General features: G+C 52.9%; 1 protein-coding gene across 3 annotated transcripts in view; it reads left to right on the forward strand.

Annotated features, from left to right (window-relative positions):
- The first annotated feature begins 1,306 nt into the window (after positions 1 to 1,306).
- CARM1 (coactivator associated arginine methyltransferase 1) overlaps positions 1,307 to 13,973 on the forward strand; it is a 41,454-nt gene continuing 28,787 nt past the window's right edge. Inside the window, exon 1 of one of the 3 annotated variants that reach the window (XM_090289599.1) lies at positions 1,307 to 1,579. In XM_090289599.1, the coding sequence (XP_090145725.1) occupies positions 1,363 to 1,579 (217 nt within the window). In that variant the 5' untranslated portion in view covers positions 1,307 to 1,362. The remainder of the gene's footprint in view (positions 1,580 to 13,973) is intronic. The other 2 variants (XM_090289598.1, XM_090289600.1) reach the window with 2 other exon arrangements.

A 13,973-nucleotide genomic window follows, 5' to 3' on the forward strand; every position in this document is an offset into this window, starting at 1 on the left:
TCTCTGGTGAAGTCCTGGTGCTGTTGGGTGCAGGGGGTGGATTGATGGGGGAAAGGGGCAGAGGACTATTGGGGAGAATGAATAGTAAATGAGGTTGTCCAGGGAAGGCTGGGAGCTGGGGAAGATGGGACGGGGCCGCAAGCCTCTTCGAGTTCCCCAAAAGGGACCCTGGAGCAGTGGGAGGAGGGGCTTGGAGGGAAGATGGATGGGTGTGTGTGTGTGTGTGTGTGTGTGTGTGTGTGTGTGTGAGACAGAGAGAGAAAAGGCACACTTGGCCATGCTGTGCGAGACTCACTAGCCAGCCATCACTGGGGGAAGGCAAATTAGAGCGAAGGGAGGGGTCCAGAGGGAGAGTCCAGGAATTTTTTGTGGAAGAGAAGATAGTGAAGGTCTGAGGATGGAGGAGCGGGGGTTGTGGGACGGGAATGGAGATGATGGGGGAGAGGGAAGGAACGCTTGAATGCCGTGGGTTCCCACAGGGTTCAGGTCGGGTGTAGAGGACAAGTCCCACCTGGAACTGCTTTTCCAGCCGTGTGGGCTGAGGGTTGGAGTGGGGTGCCACAGCTACAGCCTGGGGGCATGTCCCAGGCCATGGCCCCGCCCCTAACCGAGGTTCTTACAAGGAGCCGTACGCCTTACAAAGTGAGGCCCCGTGGGAGGGAGCAGGGCCGGTATAGAGGCGGGGCCCCGTCGCAGCTGGACTCCGCCCCTCCACTTGTCACCTCAGAAAGTCCGGGAGGGCCAAGGGGCGGAGCCCAGTCTCAGGGGCTTGTCGGAGCCGTCGGGCGTCAGACCCGCCCCCACCGTTTCTCTGTCTGGGGAGATCCCTCACAAAGCGCGACCACTTGAGCGGGGCGGGGCCCGGGGGCGTGTCCACATGGCCTAGCACCGCCCACTGACGCTCTCCTACCCCGCCCCACTAGGGCGTCCGAACCAGCACCGCCTTACAAAGTACTGCCCTTCCAGAGCGCCGGCTGGGGGCGGGACTCAGGCTTAGGGGCGTGTCTTCGGAGCCGAGCACTGCTTCTTGACGCACGCTCCCACCTCCCCACCCGTTCCCGGGCCACCGACTCACCTCACAAAGCGGCGACCGTTCGCACTGGGCGGGGCCGGGGCAGGGCCGACCCCTTCTCCCGGCTTGTCCCGTGCTCGGCGTGCTCTCTCCCCGCTCCTAGGGCCGCCGGCAGGGGGCACTGCGCCACGGGTCCGGGCCGTCGGCCGTGGCAGCGAGGCGGCGCGTGGCCCGCAGGCGGCGCTGCCCGGCTCGGCCTCGGTCTCGGCCTGCACGGCGGCGGCGGCGGCAGCGGCGGCGGCCTGGGCCCCGGCGGCGGCGGCTGTGGTGGGCCTGGAGCCGGATCTAAGATGGCAGCGGCGGCGGCGGCTGGACCGGGCGCGGGCGTTGTGGGGGTGGCGGGCCCGGGCGTCGCCGGGCCCTGCGCGGCCGTGTCGGTGTTCTCCGGCGCCCGCCTCCTCACCATTGGCGATGCGAACGGCGAGATCCAGCGGCACGCGGAGCAGCAGGCTCTGCGCCTCGAGGTGCGCGCCGGCCCGGACGCGGCAGGCATCGCCCTCTACAGCCGTGAGTGCGGGTTCCCGGGTCCGGGCAGACGGCCGGGCGGTGCGCGGGGACTGCGCACGAGGCGGGCCGGGCGGGTGGCCAGGGGCGGGAGGGACGCGGCGGTGGTGGGTGAGGGGCTTGGCGTCCCGAGGATTAGGGGCCCCAAGCCCTGGGGGCTTGGTGTAGGGTACGTGGGGCCGAGCTCAGGTAGCCGACTGTTGGTAGCCCCGACTGAGGGGTGCGGAGGAACCGTATCAAGGGGCAGAAGCAGAAAAGAGGGCGTGCGTGTCGGTCAGAGGTGAGGTGCCCTGTGTACGGAGGGAAGCGGAAAATGGGGGATTGAGGGCCCGGAGATTGGAAGGGGGTGGGCAGGAAGTGGGGGGCCGAGAGTGGAAGGTGAATTCGGAGGATGCCGGGGGTGTGGGGGCTGGGTGGTAGAGAAGGGGGTCTGAGGTGTGGGAGAGATGAGGAGTCTCGCAGTCGGGTGCGGCCGCCCTGGCAGGGGGGAGGGGTGTGGGCAGCCTCTGGCCATCTAAGGGGGCTCCCCTGGACTGCCAAGGACAGTTGGAAAGTGGTGCCCAGTGTGGTGCGGCTTGGAGGACCGGTTCCACCCATCTGGAGGACTTGGTTTAGGGGCCCCTCCCCCCAAGGGAAACTCGTAGATCAGGGCAGTGGGGGGCCCACGTGAGGGTGGTGCGAGCCCCTGGATGTGCTTCTGGTGATAACGTGAATGAGTTGGGCTCCTTGTTGCCTGGCTCGGAAAAGGTAACAGCTTTCTCCTGAGCTACAGCCCTCTGACCTTCCTTTTAGGGGATGTGAGAAGCTGGGTGCGTTTTCAGAAGCTAGTTTCAAATCTGACATTTCAGTGGGAAAAAAGAATCATAAATGTGTTTGCCAAAGACCCCGACTGAGTCTTTGTAGTTCATCCTTTTTCTTTCTCTTGTTACTTTCTTATCTCTTCTCTCCTATTCTTGATTCCTCCTTCAAATTTTGCTATTCTGTTTCATTCGGCTTTGTCTCTCAGGGTTTCTCTGGGTAGCCACTCAGAAGTCTCTTACTGGCTTTGGCCAGTGTGCATTTTTTTGTTACTTTGGCTACACGGTGTGAAGAGCAGTTGGTTCACACAGGGTTCTCTCTGTGCCTTGACTTGGAAATTCCAAATTCAGTAGAGCTGTGTCTATTTTGCAAGTGTCCCACCTCTCTTTGCTGGGGCAGAGCTAGGTCTTGGACCAGGTGAGGAGAAGGAGAAGGGTGCCCTAGGTGGGCATCTGAGCTCAGGACAGACACTTAAGATCCATCTTATGCTCAATAGGATCCCCCGGCTCATAAACAAGGCCGTTCACTGTGCAGGAATTAATGGAGAACTGAGTAACGTAGCGTAGAGTTTTTCAAACTAGGGTCTCAAAGGCTGACCCGCAAAGGAATTCCAGGAGAGTTGTTTTTTCTTTTGTAAATAAACTTCTGGTTTTAAAACAGCTTGAGGTTTATAGGATTATTAGGAAGATAGTACAGAGAGTTCCCTTATACTCTATACCCAGTTTCCCCTATTAGCATCTTTGTCCAGGAGAAATTTTACTTTAGTGTTTTTGTTGATAATCTTGAATTGTAATACACTATGAAGATAACACTTCTCTTTTCAAGGTAGTTCATAACTGAAGTATCATTTGTAAAGAGGAAAAAGTCTGTGTTTCTTAAACTGAGATCCTTAGTCTGAGATGATACAGTCTTACAAATCTGAAAGAGTTTTCCCCCTTTGTGTTCACATAACATTGGTGTGGGGTTGAGAGCAAAGGTTCTGGAGTCAACTGAATTGGCTTGTGTTAGTTTCCTAGGGCCGCCATAACAAATTTGGTGGCTTAAAACAACAGGAATGTTTTCTTGTACAGTTCCTGGCCCAAAATCTGAAATCAAAGTGTTAGCAGGGCCACATTCCCTCTGGAGGCTCCTTTCTTGCTTCTTCCAGCCTCCGTGGCTCCAGGTATTGCTTGGCTTACAGAAACAGAACTCCAGTCTGTGCCTCAGTCTTCACACAGTCTCTCCCTTGTCTCTGTCTTTATCTGTAAGGACAGTCACCTTTGGATTTAGGGACCACCCTAAATCCAGGATGATCTTATCTTGAGATCATTTAATTACATCTGCAAAGACCCTTTTTACAAATAAGGTCATCTTCATAGGTTCTGGGGGTTAGGGGTTGGACATTTATTTATTTATTTAGCCCATTATGTAGGTTAGGCTGGTGCCCTGCCAGTAGCCGTGTGTCTTTGTGACTCAGTTTCCTCATTGGTAGAATGAGGGTGGTGATAGGACTAAGTAGCACAGTGTGCTTCCTCAATGAATGAACAATTCTTTGGAGGTACCACCTGCTGCTGTAACTGGCTGGCGATGGCCTCAAAGTTGGCTGGGTTACTGTTCAGGGTGAGACAGCACTGGTTCCTTAGTAGGCCTGGAGAGTGTGGGTACACAGGGACAGATTGCTGTGAAGGGTGTTAGGGAGTGCAAAGTCCTAGGGCTGAGGTGTGGGCTGCATGCTGTTCCTGGATCTGAGAGCAGGCCTGCTGGGTATAGAGTGCTGGCTGACAGTCTCCTGGAAAAAGTCAGAGATGGTCCAGCCACTGAAGGGATGTGCAGGCAAGTGGTGGCTGGGTGGAGGGTGGCGTTGGGGGATGGGACTTGGGGGTGAACCAGGCTGCTGGGACCTTTAGGCCTTTTCTTGGAATGAACTTCCTTTTCTTGCCTCAGCAGTTTTCCACCTTAATCCTTCTGGGACCTGAATGCTTTGGCCAGATGAGAAAGTGTCAGGATCCCAGTTTTGCTTACCTATCCCTAATGAGGCGGGGTCCTGCGAGCTCTTTCTGCTTCTAGATTACTCCCAGCATCTGAATCTGTGTTTGGGTGGGGACTGGGGGGTTGGCCAGGAAACCTGCATGAATCTCCCAGTGCCTCACACGTGGGATTTGGGCTGGAGGTATCTTTGGATGATGGCAAGGGTTCTGAATGTGGGATTTGACTGGTGTGGTCTTACACAAGCCATTTCACCCCCCTGAGCCTCTTTCCTTACCTGTAGCAACACTCACCTGCACACAACCTCTGTTTCCTCATTCACACCGGGAATGCTGCCACTAGGAGCCTGGGAATGTGGGTGAAATGGACCATGGGGGTGTGGAGGAGGGTGTCTGGCAGTAAATAGTCGATATTTCTGTAGATATTATTGACTGTGATATGATTAGTGTAGAGTAGTGAAGAACTGGGTTTTCTGGGAGGGATCCCCTTATGCTGCAGGGCTATCCAGATGTCTTGCAGTTTCTGCAGGTGGGAGAGGGACCCCTGGGGTGCAACCTCTCCCTGAGGCAGCAGGTCTGGGAGCTGGGTGTGGGTAGCTGGATGAACAGCTCTGTTTCTTGACATCTGTATCCTCCATGTGGGAATGATGACAGCTGCAAAAGGCCCTGTCCCAGTCACCCTTCCTTCTTGCCACTTGAAGTAACTCTCCCCACCCCTTTTTGCCACTTAAAGTCACCCTGGCCTGTTTCCATGGCACTGGCTAAATGGCAGCTACCAAAACCAGGCTATTTTCTCTGGGCAGAGGTGTAGCCTTCCTGGGCTTGAGGAAGCTTTGGCACAGCCTGTGGAGTTCTTGGATGCAGGCTGTCCTCCCCTTGGAAGGAGGCAGCTCCTTGAGGAAGCCTGCGGTGGGATGGAGAGCAGAGCAGATTCTCAGTTCTTCAGACCCATAGCAGCCTTTCTGGAGATGACTGTGTCACTTTTCTTTCTTGGTCAGCACGAGTCACTTTGGCTGTCTGCCTGAATTCTCCCTGCCTCAGGACTGGCTCATACAGGGGCTAAATTTCAGTTTGTGGGGGCCATGCCAGGTGTGGAAACCCCAGAGAAAAACCCTCTGTTCAAACACCCCTTGGGACTTCCTTCAGTCATACTCCTGATACCGCCCCACTCCTCGCAGCTGGGGGCACAGAAGAGTTTGACATATGTGTCTAGCTATTAGAACATTCAGTGTCATGCTGTGGTGACAATGAAGAAAGTAACACTTGGAGGACATTCACATTTCACTGGTGCCTGCAAGTTGCTATTGGTGCTATTCTTTATTGAGCATTTACTGTGTACCAAACTATGTAAACATAAACCTCTGTTGACAGATTCAAGTGCCTGACCTTGGGGAAAGCTGGGAAAAGGATATTGGTGTAAATCAAGGCCTGTGGGCAAACTGTGGCTTGTGGGCCAGGTTGTGCCTGCAGCCTATTTTTATATAGTCACAGCTAAAGGGAGGTTTGTACATTTTTGAAGAGTTAATTTAAAAAAAAACACCAAAAAACAGCCAAGGAAGAATATTCAACCAAGACCATCATGTTCTGCTGGCCCTTCGCAGAAAAGGTTTTGGACCCCTAGGAAAAATGAATGAAGCTGGCAGAAGGAGGGGGCGCTATGGGAACTTGGCCTCAGCCAGGAATGCCAGATCAGCCATGGCTTTAAAAGAAGCAGAAAAGCCTTTCATTGCGTATGTCTGTTTGCTTTGATTATGAAGTGTCCTGATTGCCCAGGCCAAAGAGAGTAGACTTTCTGGACTGTGTGGGGCAGTTGGTCTGACAGGCGTGGCCCTTGCTGTGTGATATCACTGGTCTTTCAGAGTCCTGTGAGGTCAAGGGCACCATTCACATTTTATTGATGGAAAACAGGTGAAAAGGCTTGACCAAATGACATGGCTAGCAGGCAGCAGAGCTGACTTTGGAGTTCAGGACAATTGGACCTGCTGTTTTAATGCAGGGTGGTTCAGTGAAAAAAGGTGAGCCAGGTTCAGTTTGTCTGTGCATAACACAGACCCGAAGTAGCAGTGGCTTAAACGAGATGGCATTTTATTTCTTATTCTCTTCATGCTAAAGTTTGGAGATTGGCAGATTAGGACTGGTGTGGAGCCTCTAGTTGAGGAACTCCTCGGACCCAGGTCCTTCCTGGAGTGAGATCTTGTCATCGTGATCAATGTGCCTGGAGTCCAGCCATTACACCCTGGTTTCTAGGCAGCAGGATAAAGAAGGCACAGAGGATGCCAAGGACCAATTCTGGTGTCTGTTAAGGGAGGGTCCCACAACTCTATCTTTCTCTCTCTCTCTCTCTCTCTCTCTCTCTCTCTCTCTCTCTCTCTCTCTCTCTCTCTCTCATCAATAAATAAAGTTTTTTGTTTTTTGTTTTTAAAAAGGGGGAGATTCCCAGAGGCTGGCTAAGGGAATTTCTGCTTTTATCCTATTAGCTAGAATGTAGTCACACAGCCACCACTGGCTGCAAGGGAGGCTAAGAAATGTAGTCTTAGGGAAGGTATAACAAACACTGAGAGACAGTTGTCTTGGCCACAGTGGTAGGATGTGGAAGATTCCAGACTAAGGACCCCAACAGGAATGTAACCAAATAGTTTCACCTTAGCCTGCCCCCAAAGCATGTGAGAGGTCCAGAAGTTGTGTTAAAGAACAAAAGGTGAATTCTGCTGAGGGCATTGGGGACAAGGTGGCAGAAGTCATGACCCTTGGTCAGGGTTTGTAAGTGACTTGCCTGCAGCATTTGCTTGGCTGTGGGGTTAAAATAAAGGTAGATATTCAATATTTTTTAAATTGGGTGTCTTCACATCAAAATCTGAGTTGGTGCTTCTGAAAAATCAGAAAGCCTGCAATCCTAGGCATACATGTCCTGAGACCAGGTAAATAGCAGTGCCAACTTCAGAAGAGGCATGCCACCCAGTTGGCTAGAGTCTCCTCCCTGCCTGCCTCCACCCCAACTCAGGCCTCATGCCAGTAGCCATCTGTCCTTTCACTTACAGTAGTTTGTTTCTTAAAATAGAGAAACACTTGTCTGAACCCAGGTCTCCATCGGGAAAACATCTCTTTCCCTTAGCCTTAAGACCTCCTTTTGGCCCCCAGACCCTCCCTTTAGGTGGCTGAGTTTGATCCCTGTGCAGATGAAAGTTGTCACACCAACTCCTAACCTGGCCTGGCTTCCAGACCCAGGCTCTGTCTACTGCCCACCTGCCAGCCTCTTGTCTTCCTCACCTCCACCTACAACCTGTTCAGGCCCACAGCCCCTCCCCAGCAATTTGGAAATCCAGGACTGAAAACCTGACCTGCAGTTCTTTTGACAGCAAAATCTAATCAGACCTGAGTTCTACCATCTGGGCTCTTTATTATCTCTATGTATCCAATTTAGTGTGACTAATCACATGTTTCCCGGTAAAACGAGCTTGGTTACAGGTGTTGCCCATACTCTGCCTGGGACAATCTACATCATCTGTACCTTGTTACCTTTGTAAAACTGAAAAGTGTGTACAGGCATACCTCATTTAATTGCACTTTGCTTTATTCTACTTCACAGGTGTTGCAGTTTTTTCTTTTTTTAAAATTAATCTTGGGAAAGGGAGAACATTGATTTGTGTTCCACTTATTTGTCCATTCCTGCACCCTCACTGTGGGAGTCTAACCTACAAACTTGGTGTATCAGGATGATGCTCCAATCAACTTAGCCACCCGGCCAAGGCAGGTGTTATGTTTTTCACAAATTGAAGGCAGGACCCTCCACCAGCAAAAAGATTATGACTTGCTTTATTGTGGTACTAGCTTTATTACAGTGGCCTGGAACCGAACCTGCAATATCTCCAAAGTCTGCCTGTGATTTGAAACACACTGGGCCTATGTGTTCTAGACAAGGGGCTAAACGGCCTGGCATCGGACCTATTGTTGGGGTTGTTGGGTTCTATGTGTGAGATCACAGGAGAAAAGTGGACAGCACCATGCATGTCACCTGGCAAGCAAGCAAGCATGCATTATACATAGGCATCTGGATATGGTGGGCGTGCAGGCCCTTTCAATGGAAGGAGGAGTATGGCATGAACTCATGATGATGCTTAGGTGCCAGGCTTTGGACCAGGTCAGCTTTAGCAGAATGGGGGAGGCTCAGGAACCCTTGCCACAGGCATGTTTCCTTTCCCAGGGAGTCCACTCTGTGTCTGAGATCTGCCTACTATCCAGGGATGTGGTGAGTTAAGTTTGTTGGACATCTGTCAAGATGCCCATCCCAGAGAGGGTGGCATGGAGGGCCAGACCTGGCTGCTCCCAGTGGAGAGTGGAGACCGCTCAGAGCTAGGGCTCTTAACCTGAAGTCTGTGGGTAGCTCCTGTGGTGGTGAGGGGGTCCCAAGATTCCCTGAAATTGTATGTACTTTTGCTTAAGGGTAGAGGGACAAGAGTCAGTGGCTGTGACCTTGTATGAGCCTCCCTGAATGTAGCAAAGGTGTGACAGTGGCACTTCTCTAGAGGGAACACATGTAAAATGCTTCAGTCCATGTGCGTCTGGTAAACCTTGGCCTTGGTGTCCTCTGTGCATTTGGTGGTGTGGAGAGGCTTCCCTTCTTATGATCTCTGTCAGGGATCTGTGACTGGAGAAAGGCTGACAGTAACTGGAGGACAGTACCAGATTGGGAAGTGACATGGATGTCCCTGGCTTGTATGGGTGGGGTGTTAAGTGGGAGAAGTATGGGAGGTGGGTGAGTGCGGGGGGTGCTGTGTCTGCAGGGTCTGGGGGAGCAGCTTTGAACAGGCAGGATGGAGAGTAGCAGTATCAGCTGCCGCCAAGAGGTCAGAGCAAGACCCAAGGGGAGGTCACCAGATTTCTGATCTGGAGGACAGCACCCTTGGAGGGCTGGAGCAGGGAAGGGAGCCCAGCCAGCTGGCTGGTGGAGTAGAGTCTGAGAGGGTGGTGGGGGAGCTGAACTCACCCAGGAAGACAGGGCCCATCAACAGTTCTTTGAAGATGGGGAGACCAGATCTTTCATTCTTCAACCAGAAACATGTATGGAGCATGGTCTTGCTGTCTTTTTATTGTGGTAGTTACCATTTCTCTAACCAAAGCAAAATTTTACTGAGCATCTGCGGTGTTGCCAGCTACTGTTTTAGGAGCTGGAGATACAGTAACACCTAAGATGAACACGTGGTCTCACATTTTGGGGTCTGGGGATGTTATGTGACAGTCAGAAATCACCTGGAACATGCTAGTGCCCCTAATGGCCTGTCCCTGGGAGAAAAATAACAGAAACTGAGGCTTGCTGGAGGTGGGGCTGATTCAAAGGAGAAGGGGTTTGGGGGGTGGTTGGAGGGTCCTGCTCAGGATGGGGCACTAAAGCTGCCAGGAGAAGAGCAGGTTGGGGCTGGGGCCGAGTTCTGACCCCACACCTCATTATCTGCATTCCCTTTCTGTACCTGTTTCCTCTGCTGTAAAATGGGGGTCTTTTTATTTTTTTTATTATTTTTAAAGATTTTATTTATGTTTAGAGAGAGGGGAAAGGAAGGAGAAAAAGAGGGAAAGAGAAACATCAGTGTTCTAGAGAAACATCGATTGGTTGCCATCTGGGGACCTATTCCACACCCTAGGCATGTGTCCTGACTGGGAATTGAACCAGCGACCTTTCACTTTGCAGGATGATGCCCAACCCACTGAACCACACCAGTCAGGTCTAAAATGGGGATCTTAATAGTAGCCACCTTGATAGGTTGTTGAGTTGTGAGCTAACAGAATTCAAAGTGCTTACAATAGTGCTTGCTCCCTGGCAGCTGGGAAAACCTCTGGGAGTGAGCCTGTGGGCCCTTCATGGCCTAGAGCAGCCAGCAGCCAGTGTGGCTGAAGCAGGGCATGCAGGGGGGAGGTGTGGGTCCCAGCGTTGGGGAGGGAAGTGACCCCTGTGGCTGTGTCTGGGTTAGCCCAGTTCTGTTGCCCATTCTTTCCTAGCAGGGTGATCCTGAGTGACCCTAAGTATCCCAAATCTCAGCTTCCTTGTTGGTGGGGCGGTCTCACTGAGGGGCTGAGCTGATGGCAGGTGCCCTTGGTGAGGATGGATATCTGCCTGGACTGTAGGCACAGCCCTGCTGCACAGGTCAGGCATGAGCCCCCTAACACACTCCTACTCTTGAGCAGCTGAGAGAAGGCAGAGGAAGAACCCCATCTCCCATTCTAGGGGAAGTAGCCAGGGGCCTAGTGTGAAGAGAGTGGCAGCTGAGGAGCTCTGTGTAGGGACAGGAGGCAATGGGCCAGACCGAATTGAGGTGGGAAGGAGGGAACTCCGAGACAGGGGGGCAGTAGCTCTGCTGGACCATCAGCCTGCTCTCAGGGCAGCTGGGGTCTGCATTGTCTCTGGGTCAGTCCTGATGCTCTCCTGGGCCCCTGTCTTTCCCTGCTTTGCATTCCTTGGCTGGAACATTCTGTCTTCCCCCTCCTGGACTGCAGCAGCCCTCTCTGGGTCAAAACTGCTGGAGGTTGTGATTAGCATAGGCTGGGGAACCTAACCTTGATGTGACCTTGTGACCCTAGCCAAGTGACCTAGTCCAGGCAGTTACCTTCCTGGAAAACAAGGTGGTTTCAAGGGCTGGTGTCAACTAGCATACAGCAGATGAATACCACCATGTAATATGTATTGTATGTATCTCCTCAGCCTGCTGTGTGGCCTGGAAGAGAAAATATGTCACAGGTTTTGGGGTGACCACTAATCCCCGAGACAAGTAGAGCTGGGTGGGGCACAGAGAGGTGGGCTTTCCTTGTCAGGAATGACCAAGGAGGGACCATCTCTGTTAGTGTTGTTGCCCTCCCATCATCACTTTGGGGACTTGTTTGGGAAGCTTCAGGATTTGGGCCTCAGTAATTGGGCAGGGCAGGGCCATGGGCACGGCACCTTCATACCTGCCCAGGAAAACCATGGCAGCTGTCCCTGATGCTTGTTTCGCTGCCCAGCTCTGACTTTATGATTAGGAATCTGGAGTCCCTGACTTCTTCCATCCCTACTTCCTTTGTTCCCCCCAAACAAGTTATGTGAAGGAAATTGAGACCAGGCTCTACCCAGGCCTGCAGGAGTTGGATATGGAGACTCCATGGCTCTTGTGTGTCTCCTCTGGTGGGTTATTCTTTTGATTACTTATTTGTTTAATCAACACACAGAGGCCCAGGCTTTAGGTGTCCTGTTTGGTGCATTCAGCAATTGTGTACACTCATATAACCGCCCCCAAAGCCAGACCTAGAATTTGTCCCTCAGCCTATGGGTAGTTTTTGTTTGGTCAGGTGCTGCCAGGCAGGACATTCTTGAAAACAGGTCCAGACTGGTTGGAGGGATGGGGGCTCTGTCTCCTCCCCACCCCCACTCCTTACACAGAGAGGGGAGAACCTCCTTTTATTCCCTGTTTTTGTCTGTTTCTTTCAAGCGTTTCATCACCCACTGCTTTGGCAAGAGCGGGTCTGGGCTGTTTTCTTTTAGATTGTTGGTGGATTTGCTCCCCCGCTAATTGTGTTCCTGTGGCTGGGATTCATTTTTGCTGAAAGTGTTACACATGTCGGGGGGGAACGGTTTTATGGATAGAAACCTGCTTGACAACCAGGCACCTATGGGATTTTGGGCAAGAGAAGGACCCTGGCAGATCAGTGCCTTAATGAAAAAGAGATGCTCTTGTGACTCCCTGCAGGGGGCATGGGAATCAATAATCAAAGACAGATTGGGGGGCCTCTTACAGACCAAAGAGGGACATTCCAGAGAACTTGCCAATTTCTTTCTTGAACTGGAGAGAAAGCAAAGGCAGATTGGAGCTTCCAGACTTCTCTTGTGTGCACTGGGGGCCCCTCCCCAGAGCCTGGCCTCTGACTCCCCTTATCCCCCACCCCTGGGCCCTGCTTATGGGCACCTCCAGGCCTTAACCATGGCTAATGTTTACTGAGCCAGAGCATGTGCCAGGCTCTTTACGTTCATGGACTTGCCGAACCATAGAGCAACCCCAAAGGGTGCTGTCTGCCTGCGCTGTTGGCACAAGGATGCTCAGCAGAAGCATGATTCGAGTGAGACCAGCTCATTCCCTTCCCCACACCGTACATACACCATGGGGAACCACAGCTCCTACCCCTGTTTTGTAAACAAGGCACTGTGTGGTGGGCAGCAGAATCAGGATGCCAACCCAGGTGGACTCAGTGGTCACCAGCCCTGCTGCCTCTTAGGCACTGGTGAGGAGTCCAGGCCATACCAGGAGATTTAGCTAGCACCTGCATGGAGGAGGCACCCAACCACCCCTTCTTGTCATTGTCCTGTATCAGGGCAGTGGCCCCATGTACCTTTCTGGAGCCCAAAGCCAGTTTTTCCTTATTCCTACCTGGTTGTGGAGTCCCTTATGGTGTCCCTTGTAGTCTGCACTACATCTGGAGTCACATCTGGTGAGGGGGGCAGGCAGTGGCCCTCCTAACTTAAACATCCTGTTCTCTAAGCCCCCAGTGGGGCCAGTCGGACCTCTGGAGTCTCAAGGGCCTGGCAGAGGCCCTCTACCAGCAATGCGGCCTCAGGATATCCTGTTTCACCTCTGGGCCAGTGGTCAAAACCTTTTTTTCAAGATGGACCTTGGTGGGGGGACTCCAGTCAGCATCAGCCCTGGGTTGCAGTTTCCTCCAATCACTCATTCCCTGTGAAGCCATCCCTGCCCCACCCACCAGTCTCTTTGCTTTGGTCTCTCCAGAGCCACACTGGGCTGCATGTTGAGGCCCCTTAGCTGGCCAGAGGCCCCTTCCTAGGAGCCACATTATCAATCCTCAGACCCTTGACTGACTCAGTTTCCTGCTCTATCCTCGTAGTGGCGGGAGCCAGAGTGTGGAGTATACGAACCCCCCAAGTGCCGGCAGTCCCCCTGTACAGCCCTGAGGGTCTTGACACAACTCATGTCAACCTGGGTTTCCAGGCCTTCCTAAGTGTCTCCTCTGCCAAGGGCCTCCCCTGCTTGCCTCAGTTCTCGCAGAGCATTGCCCGCTCAGCTCCTGCTGTGTGTCACAGGTGGCGGGAACCCTCAGGGATCCCTCACCGCCATTGGAGGAAGGCTCTACAGCCTTCCTATGGTGGTGGCTCAGGCAGGCGGACAGTGCCTGTCAGTCATGGTTGACCAGTCAGGCTTCAGTCTGTCGGGGTCCAGAGCCCAGTCCCCCACAGCCTCCTGGGCCCATATCTCCTCCTTGGAGGCTGGGATGTGGTTTGGCTGTCTTTCACAACCTGCTGGGTCCCCGGGCTGAGCCACTGTCAGCATGCCATCACTCTGTGCCTCAGTTTCCCCATTAAAAACGAGTTAAATGTACCATGGAAGGTGGTTTGGAGCACTGCCCAACTCACTGTGTGACAATAAGTGTGTGCTTGGAGTTGTGTAAATCACAGCTTCAAAGTCATAGCTGGAGAAGAGAGGCCAGGTAAGGGAGGCTGGCGACCCAGCTTCTGGAGCAGCAAGGGGCTACGGTGGCCTGTTTGTTTTCTTGCTCACCCCCACCCCTTCATAATTATTCGCTAAGCCCCTGTGCTCTCAGGGGCTGAGGAACTGGTGCACATCTGCTGTCCCTTTTGTAGCTCACAAAGCCTGGCTGCAGCTGAT

Source organism: Furipterus horrens, unplaced genomic scaffold (assembly GCF_987537825.1).
Source record: "Furipterus horrens unplaced genomic scaffold, mFurHor1.1.pri manual_scaffold_10, whole genome shotgun sequence".
Lineage (NCBI taxonomy): Eukaryota > Metazoa > Chordata > Mammalia > Chiroptera > Furipteridae > Furipterus > Furipterus horrens.